General features: G+C 41.2%; 2 protein-coding genes across 2 annotated transcripts; both read right to left on the bottom strand.

The window, feature by feature from the left end:
- Nucleotides 1–6,697: 6,697 nt before the first annotated feature.
- LOC121181108 (basement membrane-specific heparan sulfate proteoglycan core protein-like) lies at nt 6,698–9,797 on the bottom strand. The gene is made up of 8 exons (XM_041036907.1): nt 9,657–9,797; nt 8,928–9,071; nt 8,706–8,840; nt 8,183–8,355; nt 7,901–8,087; nt 7,633–7,812; nt 7,274–7,540; nt 6,698–7,156 (listed from the first exon to the last, which is right to left on the bottom strand). Exons 1-8 carry the CDS (start codon nt 9,703–9,705, stop codon nt 7,152–7,154), a joined length of 1,140 nt encoding a protein of 379 aa, XP_040892841.1. The 5' UTR covers nt 9,706–9,797; the 3' UTR covers nt 6,698–7,151.
- A 1,565-nt stretch (nt 9,798–11,362) lies between these two features.
- On the bottom strand, nt 11,363–14,399 carry LOC121180138 (pre-B-cell leukemia transcription factor 1-like). Its single transcript, XM_041035304.1, is given in 6 exon segments — nt 11,363–11,528; nt 12,201–12,262; nt 12,397–12,532; nt 12,629–12,819; nt 12,944–13,188; nt 14,333–14,399. Coding segments are annotated over 6 exon segments (867 nt in total).
- Between the last annotated feature and the right edge of the window lie 1,117 nt (nt 14,400–15,516).

The raw sequence follows: 15,516 nt of genomic DNA, 5'->3' as shown, positions 1-15,516 counted from the left end.
AATCACCCACACATGTAGGCAGAAAGAGGATGAGAGAATAAAAGTTCTTATCCCTTCAGCATCTCTAGTAAACAAAAAAGCTAAATAAAAGCAGACGCATCTGGAGCTGGTGTTTGTGTGTGTGTGTGAGTGTGTGTGTGTGTGTGTGTAGGTGTGTGATTGGATGTATCCATTCATCTCTCTTTGTTTGTTTATGTCTCAGTGTCTCAGTGAGTGTCAGGCTGTGAAAAGCAGCTGCCACTTGATCTGCAACTGTATTAAACACTTCAGTGTTTCCACATAGAAAGGTCCAGGCAGTGTGTGTGTGTGTGTGTGTGTGTGTGTGTGTGTGGGTGTGGGTGCATGCGTGCGCTAATGTTGGCAGCCGCTGAACATTAATCCCACATGCATTTAATGGATGTCTGCCCACTGTGACCATCAGTCATCCAAAAGGAAAAACTGCATGGGAAAAATGTGATCTGTCAGAGGGAGAATGTTATTTATACAAGACTAACAAGTAGCACTAATCATTAGACATTCACGAGGAAGCTACACATGTGGTCACAGTAATCCCTCAGTTTCCTTTTCAGTGGAAACCTGTATGTGTTCATGAGCATGTGACACATTTGCTGGTTAAACAAAAAAAAAAAAAAAAAAACAGAACCGATACACACCACTGACCACCTTTCCAGCCTGACACAATACTGAATGTGTGTTAGTACACATGTTGTGCACGTTCGTCTTTGAGAAACATGACGTAACTCAAGGCTTTTTCCCTTAACTTCCACAAGTTTGTCTTCTGACCTAAACGTTATATACACCTGTCCACGATGTGCCTTACTGCACGAGTACATACACTTTGTGGAAGCATTTGTCTATGATATGCATAGTATAGATTATGCATAGTAATGCTAACAAGCCTCAGACCACGAGGCATAGGGGAAGCAACATCAATTGGACATCGTTGGGTGCAAAACGGTTTGACTCACTAGGGTGTATTGCACACTAGCATTGTAAAACAGGAACTTTGTACTAAAAGCACAAAAAAAAAAAAAAACCCAGAGTTTCTTTTTAAAACGTTACTCCACCAATTTCACACTTGAAGTTTGTTTTATACTTTAACGAGTCACACTCAGCCTGTGAGAACAGTGACAACAGTTGCACAATGTATCTGTAAGTATAATTTTGGAAAGTACTTTCAGTTTGGGCTTCATGTCAAAACTGAAAGCCTGCATTACAAACTGGAGGTGTGGGGTTTGAAAGCAGACTATATTAGTTGTAGGATCCAGTGCCTGACACAAACTTTGGACAAAAAGCAAGTCCAGCTTTATCTCCTGTGAAAGACAGTACTTTTTTTTAAAGGCAAAATTGCTTTTATTTTGCTGTTTTGTTTTTACACTGCTTTCTATTAACCTTTATATGGTATGAAAATCACATCTGTCGTGCTTTCATTGTTGTCATACAATGTTACGTGTTTTTTTGTGGTCATCAGGATGCAAATTTTCTGAAGCTTTCAGCTGTAACGTATGGTCTTCATCTGGGGATGGAGTTTGCTCAGTTGTCAAGCCCTCAAAGTGCTATGTCTAAAATCTCATTAGCCACCGCTGCTTGCATATCAACAGATCCGTCTCCATGACAACTGACCAAGCTTCATCCGCTTGACAGCTTGATGCAACAGAAAGCTAGATAAGTAGAGCTGCCTTGGTTTTAGATGGTTGAGGTGTGGTGAACCGAAGTTTTAGTCAAGTCAACCATCACTTGAGCAGTGCTATGCCACAAAACAATCATAATGAGTGAGTTCTGACTGATGTTTTCACAGGGCAACAGTAATGTTTCTCACCCATAGCTGCTAAAGTAAAAACACATTCACAGGGAGAATAGCTGGATTGGTTTGCTGTGTAATAACTTGTGGGTTTTCAGGACATACCTCTCATATCTGTCCTCAGCAGTGATGATCTGCATGGATTGTAACAGGCTACAGGGCATAAACAACAGAGTGTTGGAAAACTGTAAATATGGGTGTGTGCGGTCAGATCCTGCAGAGGTGTTTGTTTATGCTGGTGGTTTTCCTTTATGGGCAAAAGACATTTATGAATCACTGAATGAGTTCAGTCCAGAGGCTGTGCCCTGGAACACAGCCTAGTTTTAACAAAACCTGACTGATCAGAAAGAGAAGCTGTATAGTAATATGTATAGTAGAGTTAATAGTAGTACTGCTCTTCAGAGTAAGTGTTGCAACTCATCCATGGGTCATGGGAGAGTTTGAATGCATCCCCAAGGGGTCACTGAGAAATGAAATATTAATCAGTTGTTGTCAACTGCAGACAAGCTCTCAGTAAAATATATTTCCTGCAGTCCTCCAGCTGAGCATAGATTTAGTGTTACTTTGAAAGAAAGATTCTTTATTGTAGGATAAATGAATTCATTGTCCTGGAGTATTGTAGCTAAAAGTTGCTTGACTGTTGCATCACACTAGTATGGTGGAAAGTTTCTGCACTTTATTGTAACGTAGTGGAATAAAGCTTTATAATACTGACAGATGGACAAATGTTAGTGCCCGGAGCCGCTGGCACACACACACACACACACACACACACACACACAGGATCTTTCCATATGGAAATAGAGTGAATGGGTCATAATCACACAGTTGCAGTTGCTGTTTACATCCTGAGACTCACAGTCGGGCACAGAGACAGAGAAGCTTTGGAAAAGAGCTTTGGAGCTTTTCAGTGGTTTTTCACCAACTCATATTATTTCTTTTTCCACCAGTGCAGGAGGACAGTTGATACTACCATTACGAATGAAGAGTAAAGAGATTTAACTTTATCTCTGCTGGCATTCGCTCAGTTGCCACATCCCCTTTACTCCCCTTCTCACATCCTTTTTTCGCACACCTTTTATCTTCTCTTCTTTTCCCTCTTGAGGGTCAATCCTACTTGTTTGCTCTGTGTGTTTCATTAGCTCTTTTTTAACATTTTGTCCTCCTTATTCAACCCTTACATCTGCCACGGGGATGTTGTAACTGTCTGCACTGCTCAAGTCCAGTAGCCCTAACTCTTAACTTAATACAACTTCATGACATTAAAAAGGGAGGAATGTAACAAAATATATCCGGAGAATTCATGGGTAGCTGTGCAGTAGTCAAATGTACAGAAGTGACTCAGCATTGCCTATTTTCATACCTTTTTTTTTCTAGTTTAATTACAGTAAATGGCCTACATGGGCAAATAACCAATCGTGTTTTCACATGTCATTATTATTGATGGTGGGTCACTTCAAAAACATTAGTTTAATGATTTATATCACAATAATAGCAGTAACAGTAATTGCAAAGAAAATAGCTGATTTCATTCATTCTCATTTAGTGCTGGTTTACTGTTGTTTTTTCAACAATACTTCATAGAACACTGTTTATTTTTTAAAGCTTTTTGTAACAATAAAAAGGATTATTTTAGTTTACAGACTACACCACTCAAAAACGTATATGTTGTTGGGGTTTAACACACAGGAGGTAGTAAAAGAAGTGCTGTACTGTACAGGTTGTACCAAAAGTGTTGCGTCTGTCTCTTCTGATACTGAGCACACTTCCCTCTTTCTTTTGCTTTTATACTGCATATTTTTAACCAGAAGTGCTTTTTTTCACCCCCCCAAACCTCGAGTGACTTCCTTCTGACGCCACAAACAGCAGTGACATAATTTTATATTTAACAAGAGCGGAGCAGTGAAAGCATGTGTGCGCGATGTGTGATTAACATGGTGTATCTTGTGGTTTTGAGTTTTCGGTGAAGATGCAAAGAACAGAACAGCCTGACACAGGTTTCTGTTTATGGTGCCAAGCAACCAGAAAGCAGCAGCAGCTTCTTGGTAGCCCGGATGGAACTGGCTACGCTACCTTGCTTTTAAATTTGTAAAACAAATGCAATCAGAAAAAAAGTTGCTTCTAAGAGAATTACAATTAATTCACAAAACACAACAAAACTAATAGAAACGTTTGATTTGTGTGGCAGTGGCACAGGATTGTTGATTAATTGATGAATTATAGAGTTATTGATTTATTTGCTAGTTTGTTATGAATATCCTAAGACCACATTATGGCCCTTTGACTACACAAACCCTTGTTACCACACTGTTTCAACCCTCTTTCCCATTTTGCTGTACTGGTAAGAATCTCAAAACATAACTCTAGTCAGTGCCTGTGTCAATGTGATGAAAAAGGTGTGAAAAGGCACAGCTTTACAGCCGAGAAGCAGAAGCAGCAAAGTGTAAAAGCTCACAGCGTGCATGCAAGCTCTGATGCAAAGCATCAAAGCAACATTTTCCTATACTGGCCTGTGTCTCTGCATTGGCCAGAATTTTACTACAGTTCCATCAAAACACAATTACAAAAGTAAAATTCAACATTTAAACTAAAAGCCTCTGTTAGGGCAGTGGTTCCCAACCTTTATGGGTTGTGACTCCTTAAAATAAAGATTTGTTTGCTTAATTTATGCAGCAGCAGAGAGGTTACAGAGAAAAGCCACAAAAAGAAAAATTTTGTTCTACAGAAGTCCAGTTTTTCCTTCCCAGGGGGGCATGACCCCATGTTTGGTGATCCATTATCTTCTGGGAATATTACCACTGATTTCCTGATTATTGTGTCTCATGCCAAAGTTGAGCTTTTACACACCTTCATATATTATTATTATCCAGATCAGGGTGAAGGCTGTGAAAACAGTCTGTCAGTGGAATGTTATGCAGCATCTATTTCCTGCCTTAGTGACCCCTTTGGACCAGGGTATAACCCTTCCGGCCAGCAGTTTAACCCCATTCTCAAAGAGGGATAACTTCCTCTTTCTGTGCATGACAGCATTTAGACATTTAAATACCACTTTCAAACGGAAACATTTCCTTGACACAAATGTGAGATCAGATTGAAAGCAGTGTGTGATATGCTCTGCAGCCAGCACAATACAGGGAACCTCTGTATCGCCTCATCAGCCTGACCTCCTATGTCCTGGAGAAACTGTTGTTTTCACAACAGCTGCCACGCCACGCCGTGTCTGAGTTCGCCTGGTGGAAACCATAGCAACAGACTTGACAGGCGCCCTCCTTCCACCTGTGACATCCTGAGGAAGCTCTCACCTCATTGGTTCCTTCCTGAATGAACTGGTTTTCCCATATTATTACTGCAGGGGCATCACACTAGTCTTATTCCAAATACAGTCACTGTTTTTAGTTATTACCAGGATATAGAGTGTGAAGAAAAACGAATATCTGGGAGCTCCTCTCCTTGTGTGCAGCCTGATGCCTGTTTTGTTTTTTTTTCCCCTCACCTCTTAAGGCTAACATAAGCAATGTGTGGTCCAGAGTAAAGGCAGTGCTGTTGTGCACTCCTGCAGTAATATAAACTAATGTAATGCTTCTGAAATTGTGACAAACGGTCTGTGTGAGTGTGTGCGCAAATCCCATGTCTGGAACGTCATCTGTGAATCTCTCTGTTTACATCAGACTCCATTAGGGCATACAGCATATATCCACGTCTGGTTAATATGTATACACAGAGAAAAGAGGGGATCAGATTTAGTGAATTACAGTTTCCTCTCTATTGCTGATACATTCTTTCCCTCTTATCCACCTCAATGGCTCTTCATCAGTCTAAATTAAAAATCAATGTAGATGTCCCTCCTCTAATGTCCTCTGTAGTGCATTTATTTTGTCTGCTTCATCGTCCCTCCCTCCCTCAGTCTGTCTGTGAAGTGAGGGGGTGGATTGAGGTGACAGAGGGCAGATGTTTCCTCCCCAGCTTTGAAGATGCTTGTAAAGATAGAGGGAGGAATAGTGGAAAGGGTAAAGCCTGTTACTCGGAGGAGGTTGGGCATTTTACGAGGGAGGCCACAATAACATGCAGCAGATTCAGGTTCGGGTTCTGGCAGCAGTTTTGGTAATGGTAGCGTGTCTGCAGCCACAAACCCTAAATGTCGAGCTAACACCTCATTTTAGGCTGCTTTAAAGTTAGTGCGTCATTTTGCAACCCTCGTTCGTTTGTCTGATCAAACTGAACTTTGCCTGTTCAGGAGGAGTTTACAGTTCATATTTACACAGAGGGCTGCAATGATCAGCCAGATGTTTTGCTTTGCTGTTTTTTTTCTTTTTTCTTTAACTTAAGGATGACACGTAGTCATTTGGAAAACAATAGCTTGTTTGACTGTGCACTGCATCTGTCCCTCCACTTGTTAAGGGTGCGAGGGCTCAGATCGTTCTTCTGTGACCTGGAGACAACATGTGTGCCTTAAGGCTTCATATTGCCCCCATGTGGTTAAAGAAATGACTTTAACCACATGTGAAGTGAAGTGACAGATTTGGCATCAGCTCTATACAATTTCAAATGTAAAGGTTTTCCCATGGCAAAATGACAGAAAACTTAAAACACAAAGGGGCGGTACAAAAATTACTAGGGTGGTTTTCAAAAAGGAAGATCCTCTCCAGCTTTATGTGCACATTTAAAATGAAGTAGGACATTTTGAAAATGACACACTGTTTGGAAGGATTCCTTCAGTTACAATAACCTAAGAGATCCCAGTGGTTAAAGAGGAACTCCACCAATGTTACAAATAAAAGTCTGATTATAAATCAAATTGTCTCAAGTGATGTCTGTCCTCTGCACATAATAGAGTGCACCATTTTGGTATGATAATCCCAATCATTTTTATACAATATGATACACTTTGAGCAACCATTTTGTAAGATATTGTCATCTTTATTGATTTAGCAGTGTAATGGTAAAACTAGGTCAGGTTTTGGGCCCTGCTTTCAATTTCGAAAGTGCAACAGGGTAAACTTAGCTGATGACATGATGGGAGGAGAACAGGGTGCAGAGGCATTCCAGCAGAATGACCAGCTCCCACACAAACACTGCAGGATGCTGGTTCACACACAGTTCCAGAGAAAATCTCTAGAAAGGGAGAAATGAGACAGGGGCAGCAAAAGCAACAGCAACGCCATTTACATGATGTTTAAACTGCACTGATACCTTTCACCATCATACATGAAAATATATTATTCTATGAAATATAATTTTCTCTGTCTTCTCAGTATTAACTGTTTTAACTGTGATGGATCCATGTTTGCAGAAGTTGTAAGAAGCACTGCGTAGATGGTTTGCCGGCCGGAGACAGTGCAATCACGATGGATTAAGCTGTAAAAACAAGAAATGAATGAGAAGAGACAAGATTAGAGAGAAAAAGAAAGAGGAGAAAGTCAGATCCCTTATTTTGATGGACTTCAAATTGGCCAAACCTAAACGCCAGCTCACCCTTTATGATGACTTTGGCCAGTGCTTCGCTGGAGCCAATGTGGTTGGTGGCCACGCATTTGTATGTTCCACTGTCACTCAGTTTAACGTGGGCTATCAGCAGCCTTCCATCCTTGGTGGTCTCTGCTCCTGCAGGCATGCTCGCCCTGCCCGCCCGACTCCATGTGAACTGGATGGGATGAGAGCCGTGGGCGAGGCACTGCAGGCGCAGGGAGTCACCAGGCTGAAGTCTCACCTGGTCAGGCAGGCAGGTGGCATATGGAGGAGCTGTATAAAGGAGAAGACGATTACTCAGTGACAAAGAATATGGACGTACAGCATCTGTGTTATCTATGTGATTTTCTGTTTTGTCCACTCACTGTCCACCTCCATCTGCGTGTACGCCTCACTGTAGCCGTGTATGTTGGTTGCATTACAGATGTATTGTCCTGAGTCTTGGCGCCCCACGCTGGTCAGCGTCAAAACACCACCAACCACTGTGTGCTTCCACGGCAGTGGTGCTCGCAGCTTGGACCACGCGATGACGGGAGGAGGGGAACCTGGAAGGAAGAGGAGAAAACAAGGAGAAGGTGAAAAATGAGAAGTGGGAGCAGCACTGGGAGACATTTCAGGATACTGACATCTTACCGCTGGCCTGACACTCCATTGTGACTGTTTGTCCCTCCACCACTGTCATTTCTGTATTGGTCACTACAGCCACTGGTGATCCAGGCACCCCCTCGACAGTGACTTCAACTTTGACCTCTGTTATTCCTTCATTGTTCTCAGCCTGGCAAATATAAACTCCTGAGTCCTCTGGACGCACTGCAGCCCACTGAGGAAAATATGGGACAATAAATTTGACTAATTTATTCAATCAAAACATGGAAATAAATTAAAGTATTATTAATGCATGCATTAATAATTCACCTGTATGGTGCTGACATCATTTGTTTCGGTGGAAAGCAGCTGCAGGGTGGAGCCCTCGCGTTTCCATGTCAGCGTGGGTCGTGGCCTGCCTGTGGCACGGCACTCTACCGACACAGGGTCACCAATCCTGACCCGCAGGGGCCCAGCTGGCGTCAGCCGCACTTTGGGAGCATCTGAGAAAGAAACAGGAAATAATTTGTTTTTGGGGCCACTTCAGGGCAGCAGAAACAAGTTGTAAACACAACACTGACATATGATGAGTTGATATTTTCTTCATCTCTTTAGGTTTGTGGTTTGTGGTTTTCTCTCTCAACAGCAAGTATGGAAATTCAGTCATAGTTATCGTTTAAGACTGCAGTTCAGTCTTGTACACAAAAGTAATACAAAAAATCTAGTACCATTATTTTATCTCTAATAAAAAGGAGCCCAGATAAAATACTCTTTCGGGGGCCCCACAGCTTCTAGCTTTTCCATCACACACCCACACAGTTGGAGAGATACTGAAGCGTGAAGACAAGCTCACGTTTGACATTCAGCACAGCCGTGGCAGTGCTGCGTCCTGCAGCGTTGGTTGCCACACAGCGATACTGGCCCTGGTTTCCAGGTCGGGTGTTAGCAATCGTCAGCACAGAGCCGTCAGGACCGATCTTAGCATTGTCTACAGGTAAAACAGAATTCAATCAAACTTCACAGATGGTGATATTTACAAAAGCAATGCTTATGCGTACATGTCATTAGTCCTGACCTGGTAATGCTTGGTTATTGGCTTTCTTCCACTCTAGTTGGGAACCACTTGGCACCCCCACTTGGCACCTAAAGCTGACAGACTCCCCTTGGCGCACGGTGGCAACCCGGGGCTCCACTGAGACGACAGGAGCCTGGCCAGCCACTGCACAGAAAGAAAAGATGAGAACTGGTTGTACCACACACGCACACATGCAAGAACACACCCATGCAACTCTTTGAACCTTTTAGACAGGTCTGGGGAAAATACAGTGTAAACAAACACCACCCCAAAGCAAACAAGATGAGCAAATACACAGATTGAACACGTGCTACTTTATGACAAAGCAAAAAAATAAAGAAAAATGCACAAAAAACGGCCAAAAAAGTGTCAAAGAAGAGGAACATGAAAATATTTTAACTTTAATAAAAGTGACGTTTTACTGTATTAAAAGATGTGTGTCTTTCCAGAAAAGTCCCCATTATTCTGAATAACCCCCCCCCCCCAAAAAAAAAAACAAACACATAATATATTTGACAGAGAGGTCTGTGTATTATCCAGAGTACTGGAGAAACACTGCTGATGAAGTTTTTACATCTATTTTTTATTGCTGTATGAGCACCAGTGTGTGTGACCCTTCACAGACATGAAGCAGGTGAAAAGAAAAGCTGTCAAGATGAACAACACATCAGCTAAATCAGCATTACTGCAGATGTTTCCCTGCTGTGAAAATCAAATCAGATTCATTACCTGAACACAACAGAGAACACAGGATCAGAGCCGCAGGTGATAAATCCATGATGAACAAAGAACGATCCCAGTTTTCTGTCCAGTGTACAACCTCTCTCTCTCTCTCTCTCTCTCTCTCTCTCTTTCTCCCTCTCTCTGACTGTCTCTCTGTCTCTTTCATACAATCAATTCAACCTTTAACCCCTGGCTGAGCTTTTACCCCTTTCCCTATTCAAACACCCTCTACAGTGTCTGTCACATATAAAGCATTTCACTGCAATATTGTTTTTGTTTTTGTTTTTTTTGCTAAGAAAAAAGAAGAATATAAAAAAGTAATAAGTGAAATAAAAATATAACTTATGTCACTGATATTACATCCACTGCAGTTGTAGAACATACTGTACACTGGTGAAAAGTACAAAAGCTGGACTTTGTGACTTAAATAATGTTTAAGTGTGTGTCGGACTGTAACAGAAGGGGACACTGATTTCATCACGTTGGTATTCAGAGAGTATTATTCTGCTTTCCAAGAAAATAATGTCACTCCAGCCAAACAAGCAGGAAGTGATAGCAACTGGTGAAAGAGAATTCAAAGGACTCTCAAAGTACAATTGTCCTTTGTTTTTGTCCTGTTTGTTATCACATTATTTGAGTCACCTGAAGTAAACCTGGAGAACCCACAGAAATCACTGAGAACATATCATATCATCCTATATGTACATTATATCCTGTCAAGTCCAAATCACAATTTATTGTAAGAATTATAGTTATGTTGTGCAACATAGAAATGTTTTTTAGATCAATTAAGATTTGAAGCCTGTTCTTTGTTTATCAGGTCTCAGGAACTGCTCATAGTGAAAACAAAGAAAGACAAAGAAAACAGGGGTTTGTGCAGAGAACATTACTTGCAAAGCCTGGTTAGGCAGGAGAAACACAGCTGTTTGAAAATATACAGAGTGCAACTGGATGCAGAGACACTGCTCAACACCAGAGGGCACAGATGAATAAAAACACATATGGTCCCATAGGAACTGTGCAAATCTGACAATAATACTATCTTAGTAATTCAGGTGTCCACATGTACACAACTACCTGGGCCTAAAGCCTCTTTGCTTTGGTCACTTCAATAAAGAAATACGTATTCAATGTTACATTTCAAAATGTAATATTGAATTATCCTATTAATAGAAACAAATACAATCCCAATTCTTGCACAAAACAACACAGGATACAAAAATGTAATAAGTGACAATGTGTTTATTCATTTTTGGTTATTTCTGCCATTCAAGTGTCTTTGTTGTACTGTGCCTGTGCATTTTATGTGACAATCCTTTTCTTAAAAAAAATTTAAAAAGAAATAAAAAAAAAACATTATAGATAATCATCTAAAAATGACTACATGCCCTATTTTTTTTATCCTTTTAACTTATTTTAATTCTTTGAAATAAAATTATGAATCCACATTTGGCTCAAGGCGACATACAAACCCTAACCCTTTATTTATGAAGCAATATTTTTTTGATATAATCATGTTTTTTCTCACTTATCTTTTTTTACATGAGAAGAAAAAAAGTGATGAGTAGTTTTTTAACTATTTAAATTTAAATTTTTTTAAATGGGTAGTGTCTACACACTTGCTAAAATATGAAGGGATGAAAAAGTCATGGAAGAGGCATAGAATAGGATCAGGTTCACAAATCAAAAATCTTAAAAAAGACATTTTTTTTTTACTTTCTGTTTATGGCACTGTTTGTCTTAGCCCAAGAGAGCAGGACATTGAGTCGGGAGGGGAAAGTACAGCATCGGTCGGAGGTGAGAGTGCTCGCTGCCTGGTGCTCAGGGCGAGGGGAGATGGGAGGAGGGATCACCACTGTCCTGTCAGCCGTCATCAACCTGCAGAAACAGACATTCAGAGGGAGAAAGGATCTTAGCTGCAAAGGGGAAAATATACAATCAGATTCACCTACTGTGTTTTTTACATACATTTGTGAAGTTCAGTGCATAGTTTTTAAAAACTATTTTGTTGCATCAACTTTCACTGCATTTATGGTTGCTTAAATAATAAATTTAGTGTGAATGTTTCCTTTAATGCTCAGCTACAGCCCAGTGTTCAGGTTCAGTTGGTAATACAGTGCAGGATATACTGTGTAAAAGAGCTACATCGGTAGGGACTACAAAATGTGTCACACCGCACCACATGCAAACACAGGGAAAGGCTGTTACCATGACTACTGAGTTGGAGAGTGTGTAACTATAGCAACAGTGTGTAACCATGTGGCTACTCACATGACGACAGTGAGATGGTTCCTCATCAGGAGTGTAACACAGGGCTGGGTTAGGGTTAACAGATTTTACACACATACAGACACACACACATACACATATTTTAGTACCTAACAAACAAAGAAACATACTCAACAGAAAGGGGCCCGCATTGATTGAGGGCCATTATTGTAACCAAGACAATTTACATGACTTTTGCATTCACAAAACCCTGTGAATGCACTGACAAGCCAAAACAAATTGGCTGAAGTCAAACCCAGACTGACAAGACTTATTATGTACTGACTGATGTCGTCTGTAGAGTGTGATATAGAGTGTGGTTTGTTCCCAAACCAGTTGGCCACCTGAGAGAGTTAGAGAGGTTAAAAGAAAGTCAGTTCATTATGCTAAACTGTGTCCAATGAAGTGTGTGCTTCATCAATTTCTTTATGGTCTAACGTCCTTTTTGTGCCCCCCACTGTGTTTTTGATGTCCTGACCTGAGAAACAGTGATGGAGCACTTCTTGGCCAGCTCCTCCTTGGCCTCCTCACTGGGGTAGGGATTTGCCAGGTGGGAATAAAAATATTCATTCAAAATCAGTGTTGCCTGCTTGCTGAAGTTTCTCTGTTTCCGTCTGTCAGAAAATTGCAACAGTGTCGTGAGTACAGTGTCGCACACAGGATGACTGAAGTTAAGAGGAGTCCCCAAAATGAAACAAGTGCAAACCCACCTGGCATCCAGGAACCTGGAGCGTAGGATCATAACAGCTTAACGTGTGCTCTGCTTTAACTGCATCTGGATTGCACTGAATTTGCGGCGGATGATTTCCACCATTCGCTCAATCTCTTTGGGTGAGATGGGTCGAGTGCGGGACTGTTCCCTCAGCAGGTTCATCACATGGCCTGTGAATTCATTGCACGCCTGCATGCGAAGAAAGGTGCGAGGGTCAGGTGTGACAGTGAGAGAGAGACAGTCACTTTGCTGAAAATGTCTGTTGTAGTCACTGTAAAAACCTCGTGATTTTTTTTTTGCTGTAATATCAAACCTGCTCATATTTCTCCAGCTCAGCGTGGTAGATCTGCCAAATCTGGCCGAGCTTCTCTCTGTAGTCTGCATGCTCTAAGTTCTCATCTTCAGGCGATCCTCCAGCTGCTGCTGCAACAGCTGCTGCCGCTGCAGAGGCCCCACCCCTCTCTGGACCTGCAACACCCTCTGCTAACAGCATGTTGTCCAGTCGCATGATCTGAGGGTCTGGAGGGACTTCTTCTTGGATGCCTCGGATACTCAGGGCTGTGGAGATTAAAAGAAACTGTCATGGCAAGTTTTGTATGTTCAAAATTGCTACAACCTGTAATCAACAGCACTTGGAAGAGAGTGAAAGTCATTAAATGGTGAAAGGAGCTGAGGAAAAAGGGAAGCAGAATGATTAACAGGTATATCCTGCTTATGTAACACTGTAATGTTAATGTAGAATTGCTGGCTCAGCTCAGAATTAGAAAAACAGGATGCACACGGCTTGAGGATGGGTTGGAACGAGTACAGTAGACGCCATCAGTAGACGCTATGCACACAACCCACTGGCACTGAGTCAAACTTTGACACTGCTTCCAAAAACTGTGATTGCTGCTGGTAAGTACCAACCTTTCAGTGTGTCAGATTTAAATGGATTAACAGATAGTTTTACATAATCAGTTTTAATTTTTATGTCACTGTTTTTTTTTATTATTTGATTGAATAAATGTTTTATTACAATTTGAAGAACTGATATAGTCATCAGGTTATGCAATGTGCCCAATCTGTAATAAAAGAAATGAAAGAATCTCAGAAAACAAAGTGGTGCTTGACAAAGATGAGTTATGGATTGTGGTTTGGTGTGCGTTCAATGTTTTTTTCTTTTCTTAGTCAGTAAAACACTGGCATTTTTCCTACTGCATAACACAGCACAGACCTTATGGTGGTAATGAGGGTGAAACATTAGAGTAACCTGTGAAGGAATCAAGTTCTCCCAGCAACACTGTGTTAGAGCAGCTCTTCATTGTTTCAGAAGCCGACAGCGCAACTGAAGTTCAGGGAAACCTAGTTTAATGGCCCAGGCAACAGTATCAACTGTGATACTGATGGTATAAGAAACCTCAGTTACAGCTCAGTTTGTGTAGCTGTGTTTGGTGTCGGCAGTGACGGAGATCATGTCTAAAGATGCATCCATTAGTTAGAGGAGAAGAGAGAGACAACAAATAACGCTGATAGGAGAGAGATTTGAAAAAAGAAAAACAGTAGCTGTTGCCGTGGTAGTGACGCCAGCTTTTCTTAGGCATCCCCAAACCAAAAAATACACACATACACAAGTATCCTTGTGCACACACACACCTGTTAATTAAAGGCAGCTCTTAAGGAGTGACTAAAGACCCTGAGAATCAGGAGGATGTAGGATCACCTACATCCTCCTGAGACGGGCCTGTTAGTCCAGCACGACCCGACATCAGGCGGGCTTGGTCCTCCATGTCTCTACTGTGGCTCTTATCCTGATATGAAGGAGTGAGAGGAAGAGGACTACAAAGGAAGTTCCTTATCCAACACTCAGCACTTAACCCTGTGAGCCCGTACGTATCATATATGATACCCACATTTCTGGGACTCATTGCATCACCATCAAGCATAAACTTTGCATTTAACCCTTTTAGATGAACTCTTATGCTCGTATACTGACTCCTGGTAGACACTCCTCACTTTTCTAAATGTTTTGACATGTGTGATACAAACAAAAAATATACTTAGAATTTTTTTTTTTTAATTTTTTTTTTTTACATTTTGTCAAAGGGACAAATAAAGAGTTCATATTTGAAAAATTAGAATTTTCTGACCATTCTTTCATAGTTCAGGTCTCACAGGGTTAAGATTCCTGAGAGGCTGAAAAGTTTTCAAAAAAAAAAAAAAAAACTGAGAGAAGTTTTGCTTCAGCTGGAAAAGAGACCCAAGAGCTGCAAGGGGCAAAGAGACAACTCAACTTGTGCTTTACAAACTGTGGTTCCTCTTTGCCATGGGAGGGTTCCTGTAGTCTCACACTGCCAGGTTTGTGCGGACAGCTGTTGTTTGCTCCTGTTTTCTTTCAGCCCCTCTCGGCTCTGGGCTCGCTGCTCCACTCCTCCCAGAGAAACAGCACGGAGCAACGCTGTCGACCGTCAAGTTACACTACACGAACTTCCGCTCAAACATTTCCAACTAATACACACTAACATTATTTTAAAAAAGAAAAAAAAAAAAAAAAAAAGCACACGTGCTTCGTTTGATAGTCAGTGTAAAATGACAAATGCTCCAGTCAGAAGATAAGTAGAAGGAATCAGAGATAAGTAATAAGTGTTTTTATCGTTCCACAATTTTTCCAGTTGCATTAGATGCAAGGGTTGCCTCTCGATTTCTGGCCTTTATTTCTACTAATCATCACTTGACACTTGGCAAAATTATTAAATTTGCATCACAACATCCATCTGTCCACATTAACTGCTTATTCTGTGCAGCGTCGCCTAAGGAGTGTATGTTCTGAACAAGTCACTCTTCTATTACAGTGCTGCATGAACGTGTCACCTTTAATGAGGACATTTATACTGTACATTTGCCCTG

This window comes from Toxotes jaculatrix, chromosome 4, assembly GCF_017976425.1.
Source record: "Toxotes jaculatrix isolate fToxJac2 chromosome 4, fToxJac2.pri, whole genome shotgun sequence".
In the NCBI taxonomy this organism is placed as follows: Eukaryota; Metazoa; Chordata; class Actinopteri; family Toxotidae; genus Toxotes; species Toxotes jaculatrix.
Note: the sequence above shows the minus strand (reverse complement) of the source record. Positions and strands in the feature narration are given on the sequence as shown.

Coding starts and splice junctions, on each gene's coding strand:
- LOC121181108 (XM_041036907.1), bottom strand. CDS start 9,705: ATGGATTTATCACCTGCGGCTCTGATCCTGTGTTCTCTGTTGTGTTCA. Junction 9,072..9,656: donor GTGTTCTCTGTTGTGTTCAG/GTAATGAATCTG, acceptor CTTTCTGTGCAG/TGGCTGGCCAGGCTCCTGTC. Junction 8,841..8,927: donor CAATAACCAAGCATTACCAG/GTCAGGACTAAT, acceptor TTTTACCTGTAG/ACAATGCTAAGATCGGTCCT.